We start from the raw sequence: 18,341 nt of genomic DNA, 5'->3' as shown, positions 1-18,341 counted from the left end.
CCGAGTCAGGGCGCTAGAGTCAGAGTCGCAGACTCTCGGACCATTTGTCAGTAGCTCAACCTCCCCTCATCAACACACCTTAGCAACCACTAGCTCAACGCCAGCCAAGAGTTGGTTAACCTTTTACTCGGGAGAAGAGACCCGGAATCCTGGCTCACGATTGACGATGGCTTTGTTGCACACTTCTAGCCCTTGGGCTGGTCTGCTGATGTGGCTAGGATGGAGCGCTGCAATACTACCTTTTGCTCTCGCAACTGCGTACCACCCCAACACTTTCGAAAAGTGCATGGGAGATATTGGAGATTCCACCTCGAATGGAGAATTGAGGAGTTCACTTGGCATAGATGGTAAGGCCCCCCCGCAATGCTGCCTGGCTCCATGAGGCAATTCACTCGCGCTTCCATTCGCGTGCATCTGGTTTGGCGGAGTGTCTTGACAGTTGCTTGAATAAGAGCTCGTCTTGGTAGCAATTGCCTTCAGGTCTTTTGGCTGATTTCCGTCGTATTACTGGGTTTTTTTCTAACAGTCTTAGGCCAAACGGTGCTTGGGTCGCCCCCCAAAGGTTGTAGCAATCCCCAGCCACTTGCCTGCAACAATCTCGAGATACCGCCTATCGATGGTTTTGATGTCACACTGGTCGAAACCAACGAGGTCCACGGTTACCCATTACCAACACAACCAGCTTCAGATATCAACTTTTGCAACTTCACCTTGACACTCAACCACCAAGGTGCAGACGATGTCGTCTTTGTGAGCATCTGGCTGCCCCTTGGAGACGCCTGGAACGGTCGCTTCGTCGCCAATGGTGGTGGCGGTCTCGCTGCAGGTACATTTGCCGCGTCTCTCGCTGGCCCTGTATCCAAGGGATTTGCTGCTGGCTCCACCGATGCCGGGCTGACGTTGAACCACACCATCGATGCGAACTCTGGCAAGTGGGCTCTCAGAGCCAACGGCAGCATCAACGAGCCCTTGATCGACAATTTTGCTACCCGATCTATTCATGAGATGGCGCTTATCGGCAAAGCAGCGGTCAAAGCATTCTACGGCACTAAAGCTCACCACTCTTACTACAGTGGCTGCTCGCAAGGCGGAAGACAGGGTTACTTCGCTGCCCAGTACAATCCGCATGACTTTGATGGCATCCTGGCCAATGCCCCAGCCATCAACTTGCACCAGTTATGTCCTGGATCCTTCTGGCCTTCGGTGGTCATGGGTAATCTTACCGCGCCACCGCAGTGTGTATTCTTGGAATACCAAAAGGCGATTATTGCAGAGTGTGATCCTCAGGACAGCGCAGAAGATGGCCTCATCTCGGCTCCCGAGAAGTGTCATTTTGATACGAGGCGGCTTGTTGGACAAAGCATCAACTGCACTGATACTGGCGGACTTGTTGTGATCACGGAAGACTATGCCGAAGTTGTTGCCCAGACATTGGAAGGCCCAAGGACGACATCAGACAACTTCTTGTGGTACGGTATCCCGCCAGGTGCATCATTCAGCGGTGTCGCCAACACGAAGACGGCTGACAGTGTCACCGTACCTGTGCCTTTCTCCCCCGCCGAAGCGTGGATACGATACTTCGTGGCCCAGGATCCGGATCTCGATACCGCGTCTCTTACCTTTGGAGAGTTTGAGGAAATTTTCAATGAGTCCGTGGAAAAGTATGTGAAGTCTTATGGATCAGATGATCCCGATCTCACAGAGTTCAAGAATGCCGGTGGGAAGCTGTTGACCTGGCATGGCATGGCTGATCCGCTCATCTCCCATCTTGGATCGACGCTATTTTGGGACAGACTTCAAAAGAGAATGGGTGGTTCGGAGTCTCTCGAGAGCTTCTATCGGTTGTTCTTGGCACCGGGGGCGGGACATTGCGGTGGCGGGTACGGTCCCGTTCCTGTTGAGCCACTCTCTATACTCGTCGATTGGGTCGAAAATGGCAAGGTGCCAAACACCCTCTTTGCTGTTGTGACACAAGATGGCGTGAACACCACCCGGAACCTTTGTCCCTATCCCCAATCTATCAAGTACAAAGGAACTGGGGATATGAAGAATGCCTTGAGTTTTGGGTGCGAATAGAACATGTAGATACATGTAAACAGCAAATGAAGTACGGTAGGCTTCAAGAGGGTGAATGCTAGTTTTCCTTAGATAAGAACTGGTAATTGAGTGACTAAGATTCGGCGCTGCAGAGAAATCAAGCTAGGAACCTGAAGTATTTGAAAGTAGAAAGTCAACTGCAGGCCAATTTTGTAGTGCTGTCTGGTTCAGCATCTCCATGTTAGAGTTCCTCCTGCTCCGTGGCGAGCTGGCGGTCTCGAGCTCCTCAATCCGTTCCCTGTGCCGTTGGCTACTCTTGCCAACATTCTTCCAAGTCAAACCCCTTGGCACTTCTTGATATGCCGGAATGTCAGCGTACATCTCTGGGAAATGGTTGAAAAAGTCTGACGACATGGTCCAGGAGTTGATATCGCGAATCCTGTCCTCGAACTCTGGGGCTACGCAGTACCGCCTAGTCTCAATGTTTCGCCTGTAACAGTCACGGAACTCAAAGGGCCACATAATTCGGAAGCTGCTTGCAAACACCTCCCAGAACAGGTTCGAACAATACTGGTGCTGCGAAAACACAAAGCGTTCTCGAACGCCCGGCCTATTTTGGAAAGCGGAGCAACGATCAGTAACTTTTCATCGCATGAAAATCTAATGTTTGGAGGAGACTCACCAGACGAAGAAGTCTATTGCGGAGGAATGAGGTAGAGATTGAGATGGCCTTTGTGTATTTGTCAGAGAAGTCATACAATAGCTGTTGGCTAACCTTAGTGCTTACCTGCTTAGATACCATGCCGGTAACTTGGCGCATTGTTCGACTGTGGGCTCGGCTTGGTACCGGAGCAGGCGGTGCATGAGTCTTAGGATAGCCAGCCGTTCGGTATCCGGACAGTTGCTGAACTGGAGGGTATCGGTCTGGCGCAACCTTCTCCATAGGGGCGGTAGTTTCCCTGACCTTTCTACGCCGTCCCATCCTTCCAAGATGACGCGGACTGGAATGTCATCGCTCATCTCGTCTTCCATATTCAAAACGCTTTTGGGGAGCATCTCCCTCGCGCCGAGAGCTTCGTTTGCAGATCGCCATAGGCTTGTCGTAGCTTGTCCAGGGCTTTGAGGATCCTGTCTTGATCCTAGGCACTCACAGGCACGATCCGGCTCCGGCACGATGATACCATCGCCCTGAGTACGAGGCGGAGGGGTGTCGGATAGAGATTCCAGATGAGGGTTCCCTGCCAGGGTAAGGGTTGATGGGGCGGAGATTCCGTTGGATGGTTCCGTCTCTGTTGCAATAGTATGGCGGGCTGCGTCTGACACCGGGAGCCCCCAAGTCATGGCGGGAATGCCAGGGGTGAAGACATCCAGCGGCACATCTTCAACGTCCAGGTCGAAACTGATTCCGCCCTCATGAGTGCCAGACCAAGGCTGACAGTTGGAAGCCGTATCACGGGGTTCTGATAACCGGTCCTGCAAGGGATTGACGCGCTCGTCTTGACGGTGGATTTCGATTGTTGTCTCAAGTGAAGATAGTGTCTTCGAAAGGCTATCCCTTTGTCTCGTCATGTCGGATAGTTGGTTCATCAAACTGGCAATCTTTCCATTTTGTTCTTGCTCGCTCATAGCCTGGAGAGTTGCTTCCAGGTAAGCGATGCGATTCTTGTTCCGTTCCCGGGCAGCCCGCTGCGCACGTCGGTCGAGCTCCCTCTTCTTCGCGCGACGTGACGCGGCGTCATCGGTCACGGCAACAGGGTTCGCCGAGCTTATATGTTCTGTGGCCATGGTTTATTGCTGCCGCTGCCGCTGCACATGCGATTCGTGATGCGTCTTTGCCAATGATACGATGGGGTTACAATGGGACGAAGATGGTTGGACGATGCAGAAGTAGCCTTCGACTCAATTTGGGGGCACATCCGGACTGCGGGGAACCGGGTTCACGGGGTCACCCTGAATCCGGGGGAGCAGCAGAATGCGGGGAATCCAGCTCCCAGTCGAAGTTAGTCATCACCCGCCATGTAAGAGCTCAGGGTTAATATCAACAAGCTAGTCATTTGGTATGGGCCAATATGGGCCAACAATATCACCAGATATGATAAGCTTTCTCTTGGCGCGGAGCCTGTCCCAAACAGCAGTCCACACTAGTGCCAATGGTGGTGATCAAAGGGGTCAGAGCATTTGAAGAGGAAGAAGACGCTGGAAACACCAAGAGGGATTATGTCCCTTGATTTGAACAAGGGTCAAGAGCAATGGCAAAACCATGAATTGCGAGAGGCTTCATGAATGATAACTCGGAGGACGGAGGGTTTTTCATCAACGCCAGAAGGCAACTTACGCTCCGTGTCGGATTATGCCAGCCCATTTCTTGCAGAGCATACCCAAAATTGTCTCCCGCAATCGATGGCGAGGTTTTTGCCTCCTTAGCTTAAGGTAGGAAGTTTCCCAGGTATGCCCATGGATTTAGTCCCAAGGATGTTTGCGAGTAATTTGAGTTCAGATGTTGGGACGTCTGTGAGCCTGTCAGTGTCACTGCAACAATGAAACCAGAAATCAAACATGTGGTGTTCGCCAGCAGTTATTTTAAGCCTCCAGGCCGTGAGTGATCGTGCAGATTGAAACTCTATTGGGATGCGTCTACAAACAAGATCGGTAGTTACATTTTGATTATTGAACAGACGGTAATTCTGTGAATCTAAGATATTCTTTCAACTGAAAAGAGGCATTCTCTGCTGCTAGCTTGCTGGGCTTTCTAATAGTGGATAGTCTTGATGGTTCCACTGGGAAATGATCCAGATAGCGAGAATGAGCGTCGGCTACAAGAGCGGATCCTCGAGGGGGCAACAGATGGAGAATTGGAGTTTCGCACCAAGTTTCACCAACACCAGCATCACAGGTCTGATAGAGTGTCGGGTGTGGGACGGCTGGAGCGTTGCAAGTGCTGACACTAGCGATGAATGCACGGTTACCACTACACTGAGCCGGAGGACGAGACAATCATCCGTCGTATACCCTAGCTCTTTACATTTTGGATAACAGCGTCCGTTTTATTGGAAGCCTTGCGAGTCAGAGTTTCCCGACAAGGTCTTGTTTTCTCAATATGAAAAGATAAGTACTTTTTTGCCTGTCAAGCAGCGAGACACACACGAAAGCAACCCATGGATATGGGGCTCAGGTGTTACAACAGCAGACTGATCAAGCTGATTCAAGTTCAATTCATGCATCGCCACCGTACTCTGACAACTTGTTCCGAAGGGCATCCACACAAGGGCTTAGGTGATCTACCGAGAAACATTGTGCTCGCAACATCTAAGTTATGTGTGGCGACAACAAGAGATCAGGAGATAGACTTCAAAGACCGTCCAATTTTGTAAGGCAGACATCCTTATCACATCCGCAATGCCTTCGTCTAACCTCGTGAAATATAGCCTTTTGTGGGTGTGATGCCAGCCGGCCACTTCTAAGAAACATGCTTTCTCCGAGACTTCCAAAATGACCGGAGTATTTTGACCAATGACAATAACTCAAGTTTGTAATTATGTCTTCCCAGAGGTTGTTGCAATCAAGATTGACACATGGCTTTATAAGTATATCGAATTACACAAGAGTAGGCGAGATGTTTTTTGGGTCCGTGATATGGGCCGATTGGTCACTACTTTCTTGTCGAGGGCTCTTCACATCTCTACTCAATTGTTCCCGAGAATGATTTATGACTTAAACAAGTTTGCAGATGTCAACCATCATATGATTCGTGAATCTTTCAGGTTTTAGAGCCAATGGAAGTAAACAATTTACTGGGCCGTTACTCATGCCTACCGTTCGTCATTCAGGGTTTTTTGATTGTAAATGGGGGGCTGGAGGTTGACTGAAAACTCACATTGGCAAATTAATCTTTCAGATGACCGAGGCGGATGAATCAACCCAACTTACCCACAAACCTGACTCCAGGGTATTCCGGCTGCACAGAGTTCCTGTTCCAGGCGTGTGGTCCAGTGGCCCCGAAGTCTGAGACGATCTGTGTCCTAGATGACACTGATAGTGTGTTAAGACAGAATGCGCAAAGCTACACCAAGATCTGTTAGAGCGCTATGAGATCCCCCAATAGAGACAACGTGAAACAGGTTTGCCGACTTTTAAATAGTCGTCTGATGGCATTTGAGTTTTCCTCCCAGGTTCACTTCTATGCAATGTCAATCCCTCTTGGCACACATCTGCAACTTGGTGTGACAGGACGCTCAGCCACTCCTGAGGGCCACAGTTTGCACTCAGCGATGAAGGCATTTCGGGTGGGATGGCCCCGAACTGAAACAATTCTTCCTCAAGCGACTCTCCTCCACCAGTCCGAATCTGTCGATAGTGCTGCTACGGTCAGACATGGCCACCCGTCTCCTCCCCAGCAATGGAGCAAATTCCCCTTTTTGCGATGGTGCCGGCGGTTCTCAAGTCTTGCTTGGCCCCCCTTCGCATTGGATAATCCTGCCGTGGAGGATGCCCGACATTTCTCTCCCCTACATCTGGTCGACCTCTCCTAGTTTGATCACAGACAAGAAACCCCCCGCACGCCTGTTTTGAGGAAACGGCGCCTTTTTACAAGCCTGGAGCAGCACCTCACTCAGGACTGGTCCCGAGCGCAGATCCCTGCGGGCCGCCGCAACGTTGACGTGAATAAGCTTGTCTACAAGCCTTGTCCGCATTGTCCGTGTCCTCCCTCAAGGGGATTCCCTTGGCGATCGCCTCCGAGCACCTACCATGCAGTCCATAAATGAGTCCGGATCGTCTCGACTCTGAGTCTAATTTTGGACCTGCAGGCCTGTCGAGGCCTGTCACAGCGCCGTTTCTATCACCTGTCCTCAAGCCAGAGACTCTCGAGCGTGGTATCGAACCGTTCTGTGGCGAGCTGCTCTCCTTTACCCTACCACTTCATTCATGGCACCTGGGCCTAGATCTCGCACTCGGTCCAGCTGGGTCGGTCATCCTGGAACTTACGATTTTTTCGTTCACCAAATTCTTCAAACAGGCCCCTGGGCTTTACCAACTAGTGTCTGGGTCGGATAGCCATCAGTGTGGCGGTTGTCCGGAGAAGAGAAGATTCAGCAGACTGAGCCAAAGGTAGTGTAGCATCACGCAACCACACCTCTTCGGCGAACGATCTTATATCTAGACTGAGACTTTCGTCTCTTCTCTCTCGGTCCAGATCTTCTGCTCTGACCTACTTGTTCGCCTCACCATCTTCTCTTCATCTCGTTCTTTGCTTTTAATAGTCTACTGCGTAGACTTCCTTTCTTTTCTTTTCCTTTTCTGCTAGGCTTGACGCCACAGAGGGTCCCACTTTACAATCATTACCAAGTTTTTATGTTCGTTTAGTGCACTAAGTCTCGATGACATTCTCTCTCTCATTGCGCCAAGCCGCCGTGGCAGCGTTGCTCTTCAACGTGGCGGTGACAGCCAGCTACGATAGTCGGCGAAGTAATGAAGCCTCGGAAGATACGAAGCGGGCTTCGATTGTTGCTTCCGTAAAGGCTCGAAACCTGAACGTCAGAAACTTTGTACAAAAGTTGGATGTCGACAGCGTATTGTCTGCCCTCGGTAGCAGTAATAATAACGCAAAAGGTCTGTCTCCCTACTCACATACCGCGTATCATCCAAAAGCTGACTCCGTACAGGCGATGAAACTCCAAATGTAGCTACCTTAGCTGCTGATGAGGCTGTTCCTGCCGCTCCTCAGGCTCAGCCGGCAGCACCACCAGCATCGGCCGCGGGACAGGCTCCTCCTCCTCCTCCTCCTCTGGCGAACGGTGCGCCCCCTCCGCCTCCCGACCCAAACGCCGCTCCTCCACCGCCGCCTCCCGCTAATGGCATTCCTCCTCCTCCTCCCCCTCCGGCGAATGGTGCACCACCGCCGCCGCCGCCCAACGGGGCACCTCCACCGCCTCCTGACCCAAATGCTCCTCCTCCACCTCCTCCGGACCCGAATGCGCCTCCTCCTCCACTCCCTGATGGTGCACCACCGCCACCGCCTGATCCTAATGCAGAACCGCCACCACCACCTCCAGATGGAGGGCCAGCTCCCGACCCAAACACTGCCCCTCCGCCACCTCCTGATGGAGGTCCTGCACCTGATCCGAATGCCCCTCCCCCACCACCTCCACTCGGCGAGGCGCCTCCCCCTCCGCCTGATGATGGCCCTCCTATGCCGCCTCCAGATGGTGGGCCGGCTTCCGACCCGAACGCTCGCCCTCCGCCGCCGCCTGACGCTGAGGGACCACCACCACCCCCTCCTGAGGCTGCTCCAGCTGTGAACGGGCAACCTCTCGCGCCACTGGCTGTTGGAGCACCTCTTCAACCTGCTGTGCCCGCAGCTCAATCTCCCCCTCCCCCGCTCGCGGCAAATGGAACTGATCCAGCCGGGAAGAAGAGGAAGGACAAGAAAGGCAAGGGAAAGGATGACGCCGGAAAGAAAGCAAGGGATGAAGCCAAGAAGAAGGCTGAGGGACAAGTAGTAGGTGCTACTGGTCCTGGTATGACGGCCGCCAATGGAACAGCCCTTGCGCCTTCTGGCAATAAGGGAAAGAAGGGCGAGGACGCCAAGGGCAAAGATGCGAAGCAATTGAAGGACGGAAAGGGTACTGGAGCAATCCCAGGGGCGGCCGTCAATGGTACTGCAACGGCAGGCTCAAATGTAAAAGCCAAGGGCAAGGGTAAATCCGATGACCCCGAGGCAAAGAAGGCAAAGGAAGCAGTCCTAGGCGGAGAGGGGGCAGCAGCAGCAGGGAAATCAACTGGGACAGCATTCGACAGACGCCGGCGGTTGAGCTTAAAGCGGCGAAACCTTGTGGCCAATTTCGGCTGGTGATCTGCGATTCTATTGCCGCGGCCCTATTGAACTCTCGCTCACTTTTGAGTCCACTGGGCGGCTTTTTGCGTACAATATTTTGATCCTACTTCGTTATGTCACTCGTTTATATACACATAGAAAACTCCTATCACTGTCTGGCACAGAAGATTCACAAGTTTGTGTACGTGCGTATGACATGTGGATAACGAGAAATCTTGGTCCAAGAGATGTATGAGCTCGTCTATTACAAGTTCAGATACTAGATGAAATCCAACCAAACAAAAAACGCAAAAGTTGGAGAATAATAACTCCACAATCGTAGATTTGAGAGGACATCGCCTTTCTGATGCGGGAGATTGACTAACGTCTGATTTGACGGGAGATGGGTTAGACTTTCCCGTCTGATCAAGATTCAAGGGCGCACGAAACCGTTCTATTTTAAGAACAACAGACACAAACCCACTAAGGCAGCGCAAGCACTGTTCCTGGAAAGTATGCCGTTCGGCCAAAACACCAGTTGACGCCGATAGGAATCAAACCCAACTTAACCTACCTACTAAGCGTACCCCCGCTTCACACGCCTGGGTCGGAGGCGTCATCGTCAATGACTTGACGGTCACTGAAGGTTTCGGCACAAGTTCATCAGAGTCATGACGCATTGACACGACTTTGATTTGACAGTCCGGTAACAGACGTGGAATACCTGTTCCGATTGGATGATTCTGTCCCGATAGAATGTCCGAATGCGAGCACTTGACCAAAACTATCGGCATAGTCTCGAGCCATACATTCGGACTCAACCGTGCAATTCAAGTCAATGAGCGTGGCGTAGAACTCGAGATTGGTTTCACACTTGCTCCAACTGTCTCAATGCCGTTGTAGTGGTGGATGGTCCATTACGCCGGGAATGCTGGGGCCAAGAACTCTGGAGTATAAAATTCAAATCCTCGCTCCTGACAACTTCGTCTGCAGAGTTTTGAAATCGGCCGGGCTAGATTAACAACAGTGTGGCAGCCAAAAGGGGCGAAAAAATTTCTGAATCAGATACTAGGCAATAAATTGACTTGAGCGCCTTAGATCAGCATCTTCGACAATTTCAGACTATTTTGGTCATTCTTATACCGCGATGAAAATAACTTGGAGAACTCTACTCCCCTGTAAAAATGAAAGCAATTTCATCGCTAATGAGACAATTTCGAGCGCCAGTATTTGAACTCTGGAGACACGGTGGGTTATCACTGGATTCAATGGAGTTACAAGGCTGCAGATTCTCAGCCTCCAAGGCTTCTCGACGTAGAGTCTTCAAAGACGTCACCTCCAAGTAAGTCTCGAACTTCGCAAGCTGAGAAATACTCGCACTGAACGGGATGACTGTCCCGAATTCAATCATAGTGCCAAATGGTCTTGTATGTTGTTCCGGGATTAGTCCGGAGTAGCTCGGCGGAGGCGGGCCCGACATTCCGGTCCACTCCGGCTTCTTGCGGGGAAACCTACCGTTATTGGTCGAGGCCGCACAGTGCGACTCAGTACGGGCTCCATATGGCCCGCCGGAGTTTAGCCCATTGTCCCCTTCAGGCACGACAACCAGCCCGGCCGCAAAGGTGGGGCCGTTGTTTAGCCGTCCCTCCCCAGACTCCGGATCCGTCCTTCATAAAGCATAGGCTCGTCTTCTCCTCGTGGCTCGTCTCACAAGTTATAGGATAGCCACCTCGCGCTTATTCTAAACTACATCATGACCACTATCACCCAGCAGCCGCATACAGTATCTGAGTCTTACCAACTTACGGATGCGCTTGAGCAACCTCGCAATGAACGAGTTCTGGGATCCGACGCCCCTCCTGAGACGGACCAGAACGACAAACTTGACAATGCCACCCTCTTGAAGCTGATCGCTGCTGGTTTCGCCTTCTTCATCTCCGGAGTTAACGACGGCAGTGTCGGTCCTCTCCTTCCGTACATGATCCGCGACTATAACATCACTACAGCAGTCGTGTCTATCGTGTGCGTCACGAAATCTTTGTATTCAAACCTGGGTTATAGTACTGACGCCTAATTCAAGCTACGGAGCAAACTTCCTCGGCTGGTTTCTCGCGGCTCTCACAAACACCCATCTCCGCCAAAACTTTGACCTGGGCGGACTGCTCGCTTTTGGCGCCTTCTTCCAAGTGCTGGCCCATGCTCTCCGAGTATGGCGGCCCCCGTTCCCGTTCTTTGCTGTCACATTTTGGCTCGTATGTCTCGGGCAAGCGTACCAAGATGCAGGTGCAAATGCCTATGTGGCTAGCGCAAAGGCCGCACATCGATGGCTTGCTTTCATCCATGCGTTGTATATGGCAGGATGTCTTGTAGCCCCATTCGTTGCGACACCAATTGCTTCGGCAGGGGAAACATCTCGGTGGTATCTGTTCTACATCTTCCCCCTCGCTATTGGTGTCTTGAACTTTGGCTTGACCTGTTACGCCTTCCGAGATACCATCAGGTTTGGACGAAAACGAACGGGTGTGGACAGGCCAGAGGCCGAAGTCAACGGTGACGAGAAGAAAAGCGCATCCCAACTAATGAAGACCGCTCTACGATCCAAATCGCTATGGATGGTAAGCATTTTCTTCTTCTTCCTACTAGGAGCAACCATCACAGCAAGTGGATGGATCGTCGAATACCTTGTCGAGATCCGTGGCGGCAACCTCGGCGCAATGGGTTATGTCCCGGCAGGCTTCAACGGGGGTGCCATGCTAGGCCGCCTCCTTCTGGCCGAGCCAACCTACCGTCTTGGAGAAAGACGGATGATTCTGCTTTACGTGGCTCTCTGCATCGTCTTCCAGTTGGTTTTCTGGCTGTAAGTACACAGGTCATCAAATGCATGGCTCGCAATCCATCTGACCTTTGCAACAGGGTACCCAATATCATTGCCGCTTCAGTAGCGATCAGTTTCTTCGGATTCTTTTCTGGGCCGATGTTCGCAACGGTAAGCTACGCCCCGAGACTCGCAGCAAGACCCAGACATCTGACAATCCCTAGGGCATATCTGTCGGATCTAAACTCTTCTCGCCAGAGGTTCAGCCGACAGCTCTCTCGTTCGTATTTGTAATTGGGCAGATTGGTGGATCACTGTTCCCCGTCATCACCGGTGTCATTGCATCTCGTAAAGGTGTTAGCGTTCTGCAGCCTATCCTGATTGCACTGATCACAGGCACAGGTGTAAGCTGGATGCTGATCCCGAGACCCAAAGAGTCGGCAAACACCTCCTTACATCAGGAATAAAGAATGCGCAGGAAGGCAGATATGAATGAATGAATGATGCCCAAGAAAGCAAAAATTCCATTTCCAAGATGAGGTGACAGTTAGATATGGTACTTATCTGGGAGAAAAGTGCAGTGGAGTGTCGAAAACTGGGGAGTTAAAGCCCAGCTGCATGGGTGTTAGGTAAAAAGTCCAACCATCTCTTGATCCGGGGATATCACAATACCGACCAATTCTCAAATACTCCTTCGAAAATGAACCGAAGTTGATCAGCGACACTTGGTTCTTCATCGCCGTCTTCTAACTCTTGGATTTTGTCTCATTCAAATGAATGGCTGATATTTACAGCGACCGACGGGCGCTTTATAAGGCTTGGCAAGAACGCGTTCTTTTCGGCCAAAGAGTGGTCGCATACTTGTGTTTTCGCTCCCCACATGCAGCAACAACGAAGATTTTAATTGCTCAAATTGCTACTGAACGCTACATGGGCCCCTGAACCTATCGTCACATCGTCACAGCCAAGAATACTTCGACTATCTTTGCACTTGATGTGGAGACATAATAAGCACGCCATGATAACTCAGATCGCGACACACTCAACCACCGCTATCGGTAAGATAATACTAGGGTGTTGATCAGATTCCATCTATAGCTTGAACCATTTCGAGACTCCTGTATTTCATCGTGGACATCGACTCTTGAGTATCGCGGTACAGGGCAGCCTCAGATGAGCATTCGAATCTAGTTTCGACCTTCTACATGATTGAATTCTATTGAGTACTTTATTATGCCAAGCTGCATCTTTTTATTCGTCCAATCATAATCTTGCCATCATGGTCAATCCAAAATCTCAACCCCGCGAAGAAAACTCAGCCATTCGGGAGGACGTCGTACCGGAGTTTGGAGAACAGAGCATTGGCAGACGAACATGGTACCGAACCGTCTTCTTTCAGGCCACGGTGATTGGCTTTTGTGCATTCTTTGCCCCAGGGTTGTGGAATGCCATGCAGTCAACGGGTGCAGGCGGCCAACAGACTCCTTACCTCGTCATGTAAGTCTCTAGTTGAAGAAGTTAGCGCCTCATGCTTCATGGACTAACCGAACCCCCAGGTCCGCAAATGCGGTTCTAGGCGTCATGATGGTTGTAACATGCTCCATGGGAAGTGTCGTTGCCAATAGAATCGGCCTCAAGAATGCCCTGATATTCGGCACGACTGGATAGTAAGCTACCTCCGGCCTTCTTTTCGACATTTTCTTGGACAATGTTGACACCGAATAGTGCCATTTACTCGGCGTCACTTTACACAAACAATCGTTACGGCAATGAGTGGTTCGTCTATGTTGGCTCTGCCGCTTGTGGCATCACTGCCGGTGTGTTCTGGGCAGCCGAAGGCGCGATTATGATTAGTTGTGGGTATCGGAAAGCCGTATTAGCTAGCTGAGGTATATCTGACATCTACATGTAGATCCAGAAGACCACAAGCGCGGAAGATATTTGGCATATTGGCTGGCATACAGAAACGTGAGTGGTGGTGTGCTGACGTTGTGGGCAGCGGACAATGCTCACAAATTTTCAGGGTGGATCTATCGTTGGGGGTGTCATCAACCTTGCATTCAGTCAGTACGAAGTATTCTGCGATTACACGTATCATTACTGACGACGTCTCAGATTCCACTGGTAAAACGACGGGAAAGTTGGACTATAGAACCTACATCGTCTTTGTGGCCTTGCGTAAGTTCCCTGACTCTAGTATGCGGCTCCGCTACCAGTATCTCATCATTCCCAGAATGCCTCGGCCCCTTTGTTGCCATGCTTCTGTCTCCGCCCGAGAAGGTTCAACGTCAAGATGGAAGAAAACTTATAAAGGCTGAGCGAATCCCCACGGTCTCAGAGCTGAAAGCCGTTGCCAAGATCCTTATCCGCAAGGATTTCTTGCTGGTGTAAGTGTTGAGACGACGAGACAAACTCTGGCTACGATCTTCTGATAAATGATACTAACGAGACTTGCAAAGTTTCCCCTACTTCTTTTACGTGACATTCCTGCTGTCCTATGCGGGATCCTACTTGTCCCTCTACTTTTCCGTCCGTTCCCGCGCTCTGGCATCTTTGGTCTCGGCGCTAGCTCAAATCACTGGCAATTTCATTTTTGGTAACTTTTTGGACTGGAAGCGATTCACCATCAACCAGCGTGCGCGGCTCGCTTATTTCGGGACAATGTCATTGTTTGGGGGCACTTGGGTATGGGCAATTGTCATCCAGCGTGAATATGGTCTGAAAGCTCCTGCACTGGACTGGGAAGACAGTGGTTTCGGTCGTGGATGGGCGCTTTACATCCTTCTGCAGGTCAACTTGTGAGTCCTGGCCATCTACAATCTTTCACACTTTCATTTGGTACTGACGAGTAGCAGTGCGTTGGCATACAACTATGGATATTGGCTTGCCGGGTATATGGCTCGCGACAATGCGGAGATTATCCGCTTTACGTCAACGGTTCGGGCGGTTGAGGCGGCCGGAGGTGCAGTGGCATCCGGTATTAGCTCTACCCACGCTCCCGTAAGTTCGCCTCACTGGTTGAAATTATACATGAACGAGAAAAGATATCCCATTCTTCTACATATCATGAGGAAGAAGCTAACATCCGTCAAAGCTAATTGCCGCCGCGAGCGTGAACTTTGGCCTATGGGGTCTAGCGCTTATCCCAACTTACTTCGTGGTTCGTACAATTGGTACGAGGCCATCAGATGATGTCTTGGAGGAAGATTCGAGGAAAAGTGTTTCAGTTTGAAATTGGAGCTAAAATCTTCATCGATCCTCCTGGTGTCCTCGTCGAGAAACATGACAAGCCCCTTCATGGCCAGGAGGAATGTGAATTGGAAATTGGAAATACTGCTATCCTGTGTCTTCAGTAGATAAAGTAATATATGAACAGAATTATCCAACCTAATTCGCTGTGAAACGCTGATACTCCACATCGGCATGGTCGACAAAACTCAATCCAGGATGTTCAAAATTCGATGCTTGATTTGTTAGCGCTCCACTAAACAATCGAAACAGAAACCACATGCGGTTGAGCGACGCCGACCTCGCAGGAAGCTCCGGGTGTAGTAGTGTGATGACGGGTGACAATCAGCCGAAGTGGATGCTTTGAGAGCACCTCATCAGTCGGCAACGTTTCGTGCTCTCCACATGAAAGTAGAGAAGCATGCTCCTCTCTATCTGGCGCCATCGACCGATCCCAGGAAACAAGAACCCCTCAACCAAGTCAATGCGACAGCTCCTCCTACGAAATTAATCGCACGAAAGAAAAAAATCAGTACAACTTTGGAATTCATACAACCATCGACCCTCAAAATTGAAATGGCGAGACCAGATTGGTACAACCAATTCGAAAAGGATGGCTTCGCTGTCATACCATCCGTGATACCCCACGACAAAGCCATCGAGTATCAGAAGAAAGCGTTTGCTTGGCTCAAGTCCTTTGACAACCCCGCCTTGGATCTGACAGACTCTGCGACGTGGACGCCCGAAAACCTGCCATTCATATCCGGAATCAACACAGTCAACCACTACGGAGTTGTCCACGAGAAGTTCATGTGGGATATCCGTCAGGAACCAGGCGTCATTGACGTCTTTGCAAAAGTTTGGAACACGCGCGAGCTCATCGTCTCATTCGACGCCCTCAACATCACCCTCCCACACAGACCAGGCCACGTCCCCAGAGACAAGTGGCCGCATGTCGACCAGAGCCCATACAGACAAGGCCTAGAGTGCGTGCAGGGCATAGTGAACCTCTCAAGGGCTGGGCCCGAGGACGGCGGATTAACGGTGTACCCGGGAACGCACAAGATCACAGAGTCGTTCTTCCGCGAACACATCGACAAGTCGCAGTGGACGCGAAGAGACATCTTCAGCTACACCCCTGAGCACATTGCCTGGTTCGAGAAGGAGGGGTATCGTGAGCACAAGGTGGTTGCGCAACCAGGAGACTTGATCATCTGGGACTCACGACTGATTCACTTTGGAGCCGAGCCTACATTAAACAGCAACACGATACGGACTGTTACCTATGTATCATATGCACCTGCGTCTTTCGCGACGGAGGAAGCCCTGAAGGCTAAGAAGGAGGCCTTTGGCAGTTGGCTTGCTACGACACACTGGCCTCATGATAACATTGTCCCAAGAACAAACCGGCCGACTCTACCGGATGGATCAGTTGATGACAGAAGATCAGAGCCATTGGAAAAGCCTGAACTCTCACTCAAGTTATTGAGGCTGGCGGGGGTTGAGGCATATTAGACCTCCAACCCCGCATGGCGCCACTTCTTGCTAGCCTCAGCATTGATCGCGCCGAGTTCACGGGACCAGTCTTCTTTCTGTTGGAGTAACTTGTCGTGGGTTGCTGCGTCTGCTGGTCAAATCGCCCAGCCAGAGGCAACCGGTATGGCCTGAATTAGCTGAGGGTTTATGTCTGCCTTCTGCGCAACATGTGTTCGGACCGCGAAGCTGGTTTGTGTCCTCGCTTGTGCCCCCGAATAAGATAACATCACAAGGGGCAGAGGCAAAGACAGCGCTGGGGAAGGCGATAAGGAAGAATGTGGAGGCAGGCTTTTTAACGTTTAAGGGCATGACCGTGGAGCAGGCCAAACAGCTCTCCGACAAGAAACTGCGAAAGATATTTGAAGGGAGGACGACTTAGTAGCTCCCAGGACAATACTTGCACAGCCAGGCATAATTCATGTTGTAATCCTCCCTCTTCGAACCCGGCACGCCCTGTGAAAGTAAACTCTTTCCCTTTCTTTTTCAGCACGTATTCAGGCTCAGCAGTGATTTGTCCTCAACTGGTGCCCTGCAAGGGGCTAAGTCGTACGGCGCAGGGTCGATTCTCGCGCGCCCATCGGTTCCGAAGAAACGCCGAACTGTGTTACCCGTTGGCCAATGACTGTGTGCAGTCCGATTTCCATCCTATCTCGGCCCCTTACGCCATTGCTGCGACCTTCTTTGTCTCCGTAATCGCAGTTCTCAACCTCAATAGCGTGGCTTTCTGCTTGGTCATCCTCATCATCGTGGTTATTACAGATAGATAGGATACTCAGAATGACACACGTAAGCATTGTCGAGGATGAAGCAGAGAATGATGATGATAATCCTATCGAGGGTTGAACATAGATACAATCTCAGGTTGATTCCGCTCTCCTCATATCATGTATCGGAAAGCCGGGTGTTTGGAGCTCAGCTCCAGCGTCTCTGCTTCCGTCAAGCCCTCGAGTACATGATCGCGCTTCCCTGAATCTCTTTGCTTGTTCTCCCATTTACAGTACAGCAGTAATCCGACGGCACAGGCCCAGGAGCCGCACAGAAAGCTCAACAATATGGCGTGGCCGGTGCGGTAATTGGGTGCATCGCCAGGCAAGTAAATCCAAGGAGCAAGTATACCACCCAAACTTCCCATGGTGAAAACGATTCCTGAGGCCGAGGCTCGGACGGTGGGAGTTGCACAGTTGTTGACTGCCCAGGAAAGCCAGATTGGCAAGAATGCGTAGATGCCAGTTGCCGCAAGGTAAAGTGCACCGTACTTGGCTCCCGGCTGGCTCGCAGGCAGGAAATCCAGCATGAAGAAACCGATGATTCCCAATGGAGCAGAACCGATGATCAACACAGCCCTGGCTTTGTACCTGTCTGATAGCCAACCGATCAAGACGGAGAAGATGCAAGCAACCACCTGTCAAATGTCAGTCGGCATTACGCCAGGCTTTTCACGCGGTAGACTTACATATGGTCCAACGGACAGTAGCTGAGCTCGTGTGGAGGCATATCCCATGTCCTTGATGATGCTCGGCGCAAATACCGAAAAGGATTGTGCGGCCGTGTTGCCAAAGAAGAAGCCGAGGCCGCACACAAGAACATGCGTGCTGGAAAGAGCCTGCCTGACATGCTTCCAACGAGTCCGTCCACTCTCCGTCGTGCCTGCGCTATCGACCCGCAACCTATTCACCGCCACAACCTTTTCCTCCTCGTTTAGGAATTTAGCCGTCTCGGGACCTTTCGGAATCTGCCAATATGCGAGCGCAGCGATGAACAGCGAGATGAAACCCTATTTGAATCAGACAACACCGGCCTCGCTACCCACGCCAACTGGTACCATCCCGACCGGCGTCTTTGCGTCGCTGTGCCTTGGCGTCTGACCGTCTCACCCGACGCCTGCTATTCATCCTCCCCCGACTCTCTTCCGCG

General features: G+C 51.3%; 7 protein-coding genes across 7 annotated transcripts; 5 read left to right on the top strand and 2 right to left on the bottom strand.

Moving 5' to 3' along the window:
- Positions 1–166: 166 nt before the first annotated feature.
- Positions 167–2,076, top strand: CORC01_03033 (uncharacterized protein; the record flags this gene model as incomplete). Its single annotated transcript, XM_022614683.1, has 2 exons — positions 167–347; positions 533–2,076. 2 exons carry the CDS (start codon positions 167–169, stop codon positions 2,074–2,076), a joined length of 1,725 nt encoding a protein of 574 aa, XP_022478685.1.
- Positions 2,077–2,199: 123 nt separating this feature from the next.
- On the bottom strand, positions 2,200–3,822 carry CORC01_03032 (uncharacterized protein; the record flags this gene model as incomplete). Its single annotated transcript, XM_022614682.1, has 3 exons — positions 2,200–2,647; positions 2,720–2,767; positions 2,825–3,822. 3 exons carry the CDS (start codon positions 3,820–3,822, stop codon positions 2,200–2,202), a joined length of 1,494 nt encoding a protein of 497 aa, XP_022478684.1.
- Positions 3,823–7,412: 3,590 nt separating this feature from the next.
- Positions 7,413–8,887, top strand: CORC01_03031 (uncharacterized protein; the record flags this gene model as incomplete). Its single annotated transcript, XM_022614681.1, has 2 exons — positions 7,413–7,644; positions 7,698–8,887. 2 exons carry the CDS (start codon positions 7,413–7,415, stop codon positions 8,885–8,887), a joined length of 1,422 nt encoding a protein of 473 aa, XP_022478683.1.
- A 1,714-nt stretch (positions 8,888–10,601) lies between these two features.
- On the top strand, positions 10,602–12,130 carry CORC01_03030 (uncharacterized protein; the record flags this gene model as incomplete). Its single annotated transcript, XM_022614680.1, has 4 exons — positions 10,602–10,870; positions 10,929–11,705; positions 11,762–11,834; positions 11,888–12,130. 4 exons carry the CDS (start codon positions 10,602–10,604, stop codon positions 12,128–12,130), a joined length of 1,362 nt encoding a protein of 453 aa, XP_022478682.1.
- Positions 12,131–12,942: 812 nt separating this feature from the next.
- Positions 12,943–14,895, top strand: CORC01_03029 (uncharacterized protein; the record flags this gene model as incomplete). Its single annotated transcript, XM_022614679.1, has 10 exons — positions 12,943–13,160; positions 13,220–13,330; positions 13,389–13,519; positions 13,576–13,631; positions 13,687–13,726; positions 13,779–13,841; positions 13,897–14,050; positions 14,123–14,461; positions 14,519–14,663; positions 14,758–14,895. 10 exons carry the CDS (start codon positions 12,943–12,945, stop codon positions 14,893–14,895), a joined length of 1,395 nt encoding a protein of 464 aa, XP_022478681.1.
- Positions 14,896–15,467: 572 nt separating this feature from the next.
- Positions 15,468–16,406, top strand: CORC01_03028 (phytanoyl-CoA dioxygenase; the record flags this gene model as incomplete). The annotated part of the gene is made up of 1 exon (XM_022614678.1): positions 15,468–16,406. One exon carries the CDS (start codon positions 15,468–15,470, stop codon positions 16,404–16,406), a length of 939 nt encoding a protein of 312 aa, XP_022478680.1.
- Positions 16,407–17,304: 898 nt separating this feature from the next.
- On the bottom strand, positions 17,305–18,201 carry CORC01_03027 (uncharacterized protein; the record flags this gene model as incomplete). Its single annotated transcript, XM_022614677.1, has 2 exons — positions 17,305–17,829; positions 17,881–18,201. Coding segments are annotated over 2 exons (846 nt in total), but the record flags the coding sequence as incomplete, so codon positions are not given.
- Between the last annotated feature and the right edge of the window lie 140 nt (positions 18,202–18,341).

This window comes from Colletotrichum orchidophilum, assembly GCF_001831195.1.
Source record: "Colletotrichum orchidophilum strain IMI 309357 chromosome Unknown Scaffold_18.1, whole genome shotgun sequence".
In the NCBI taxonomy this organism is placed as follows: domain Eukaryota; kingdom Fungi; phylum Ascomycota; class Sordariomycetes; order Glomerellales; family Glomerellaceae; genus Colletotrichum; species Colletotrichum orchidophilum.
This window is presented reverse-complemented; position numbering and strand designations above follow the sequence as displayed.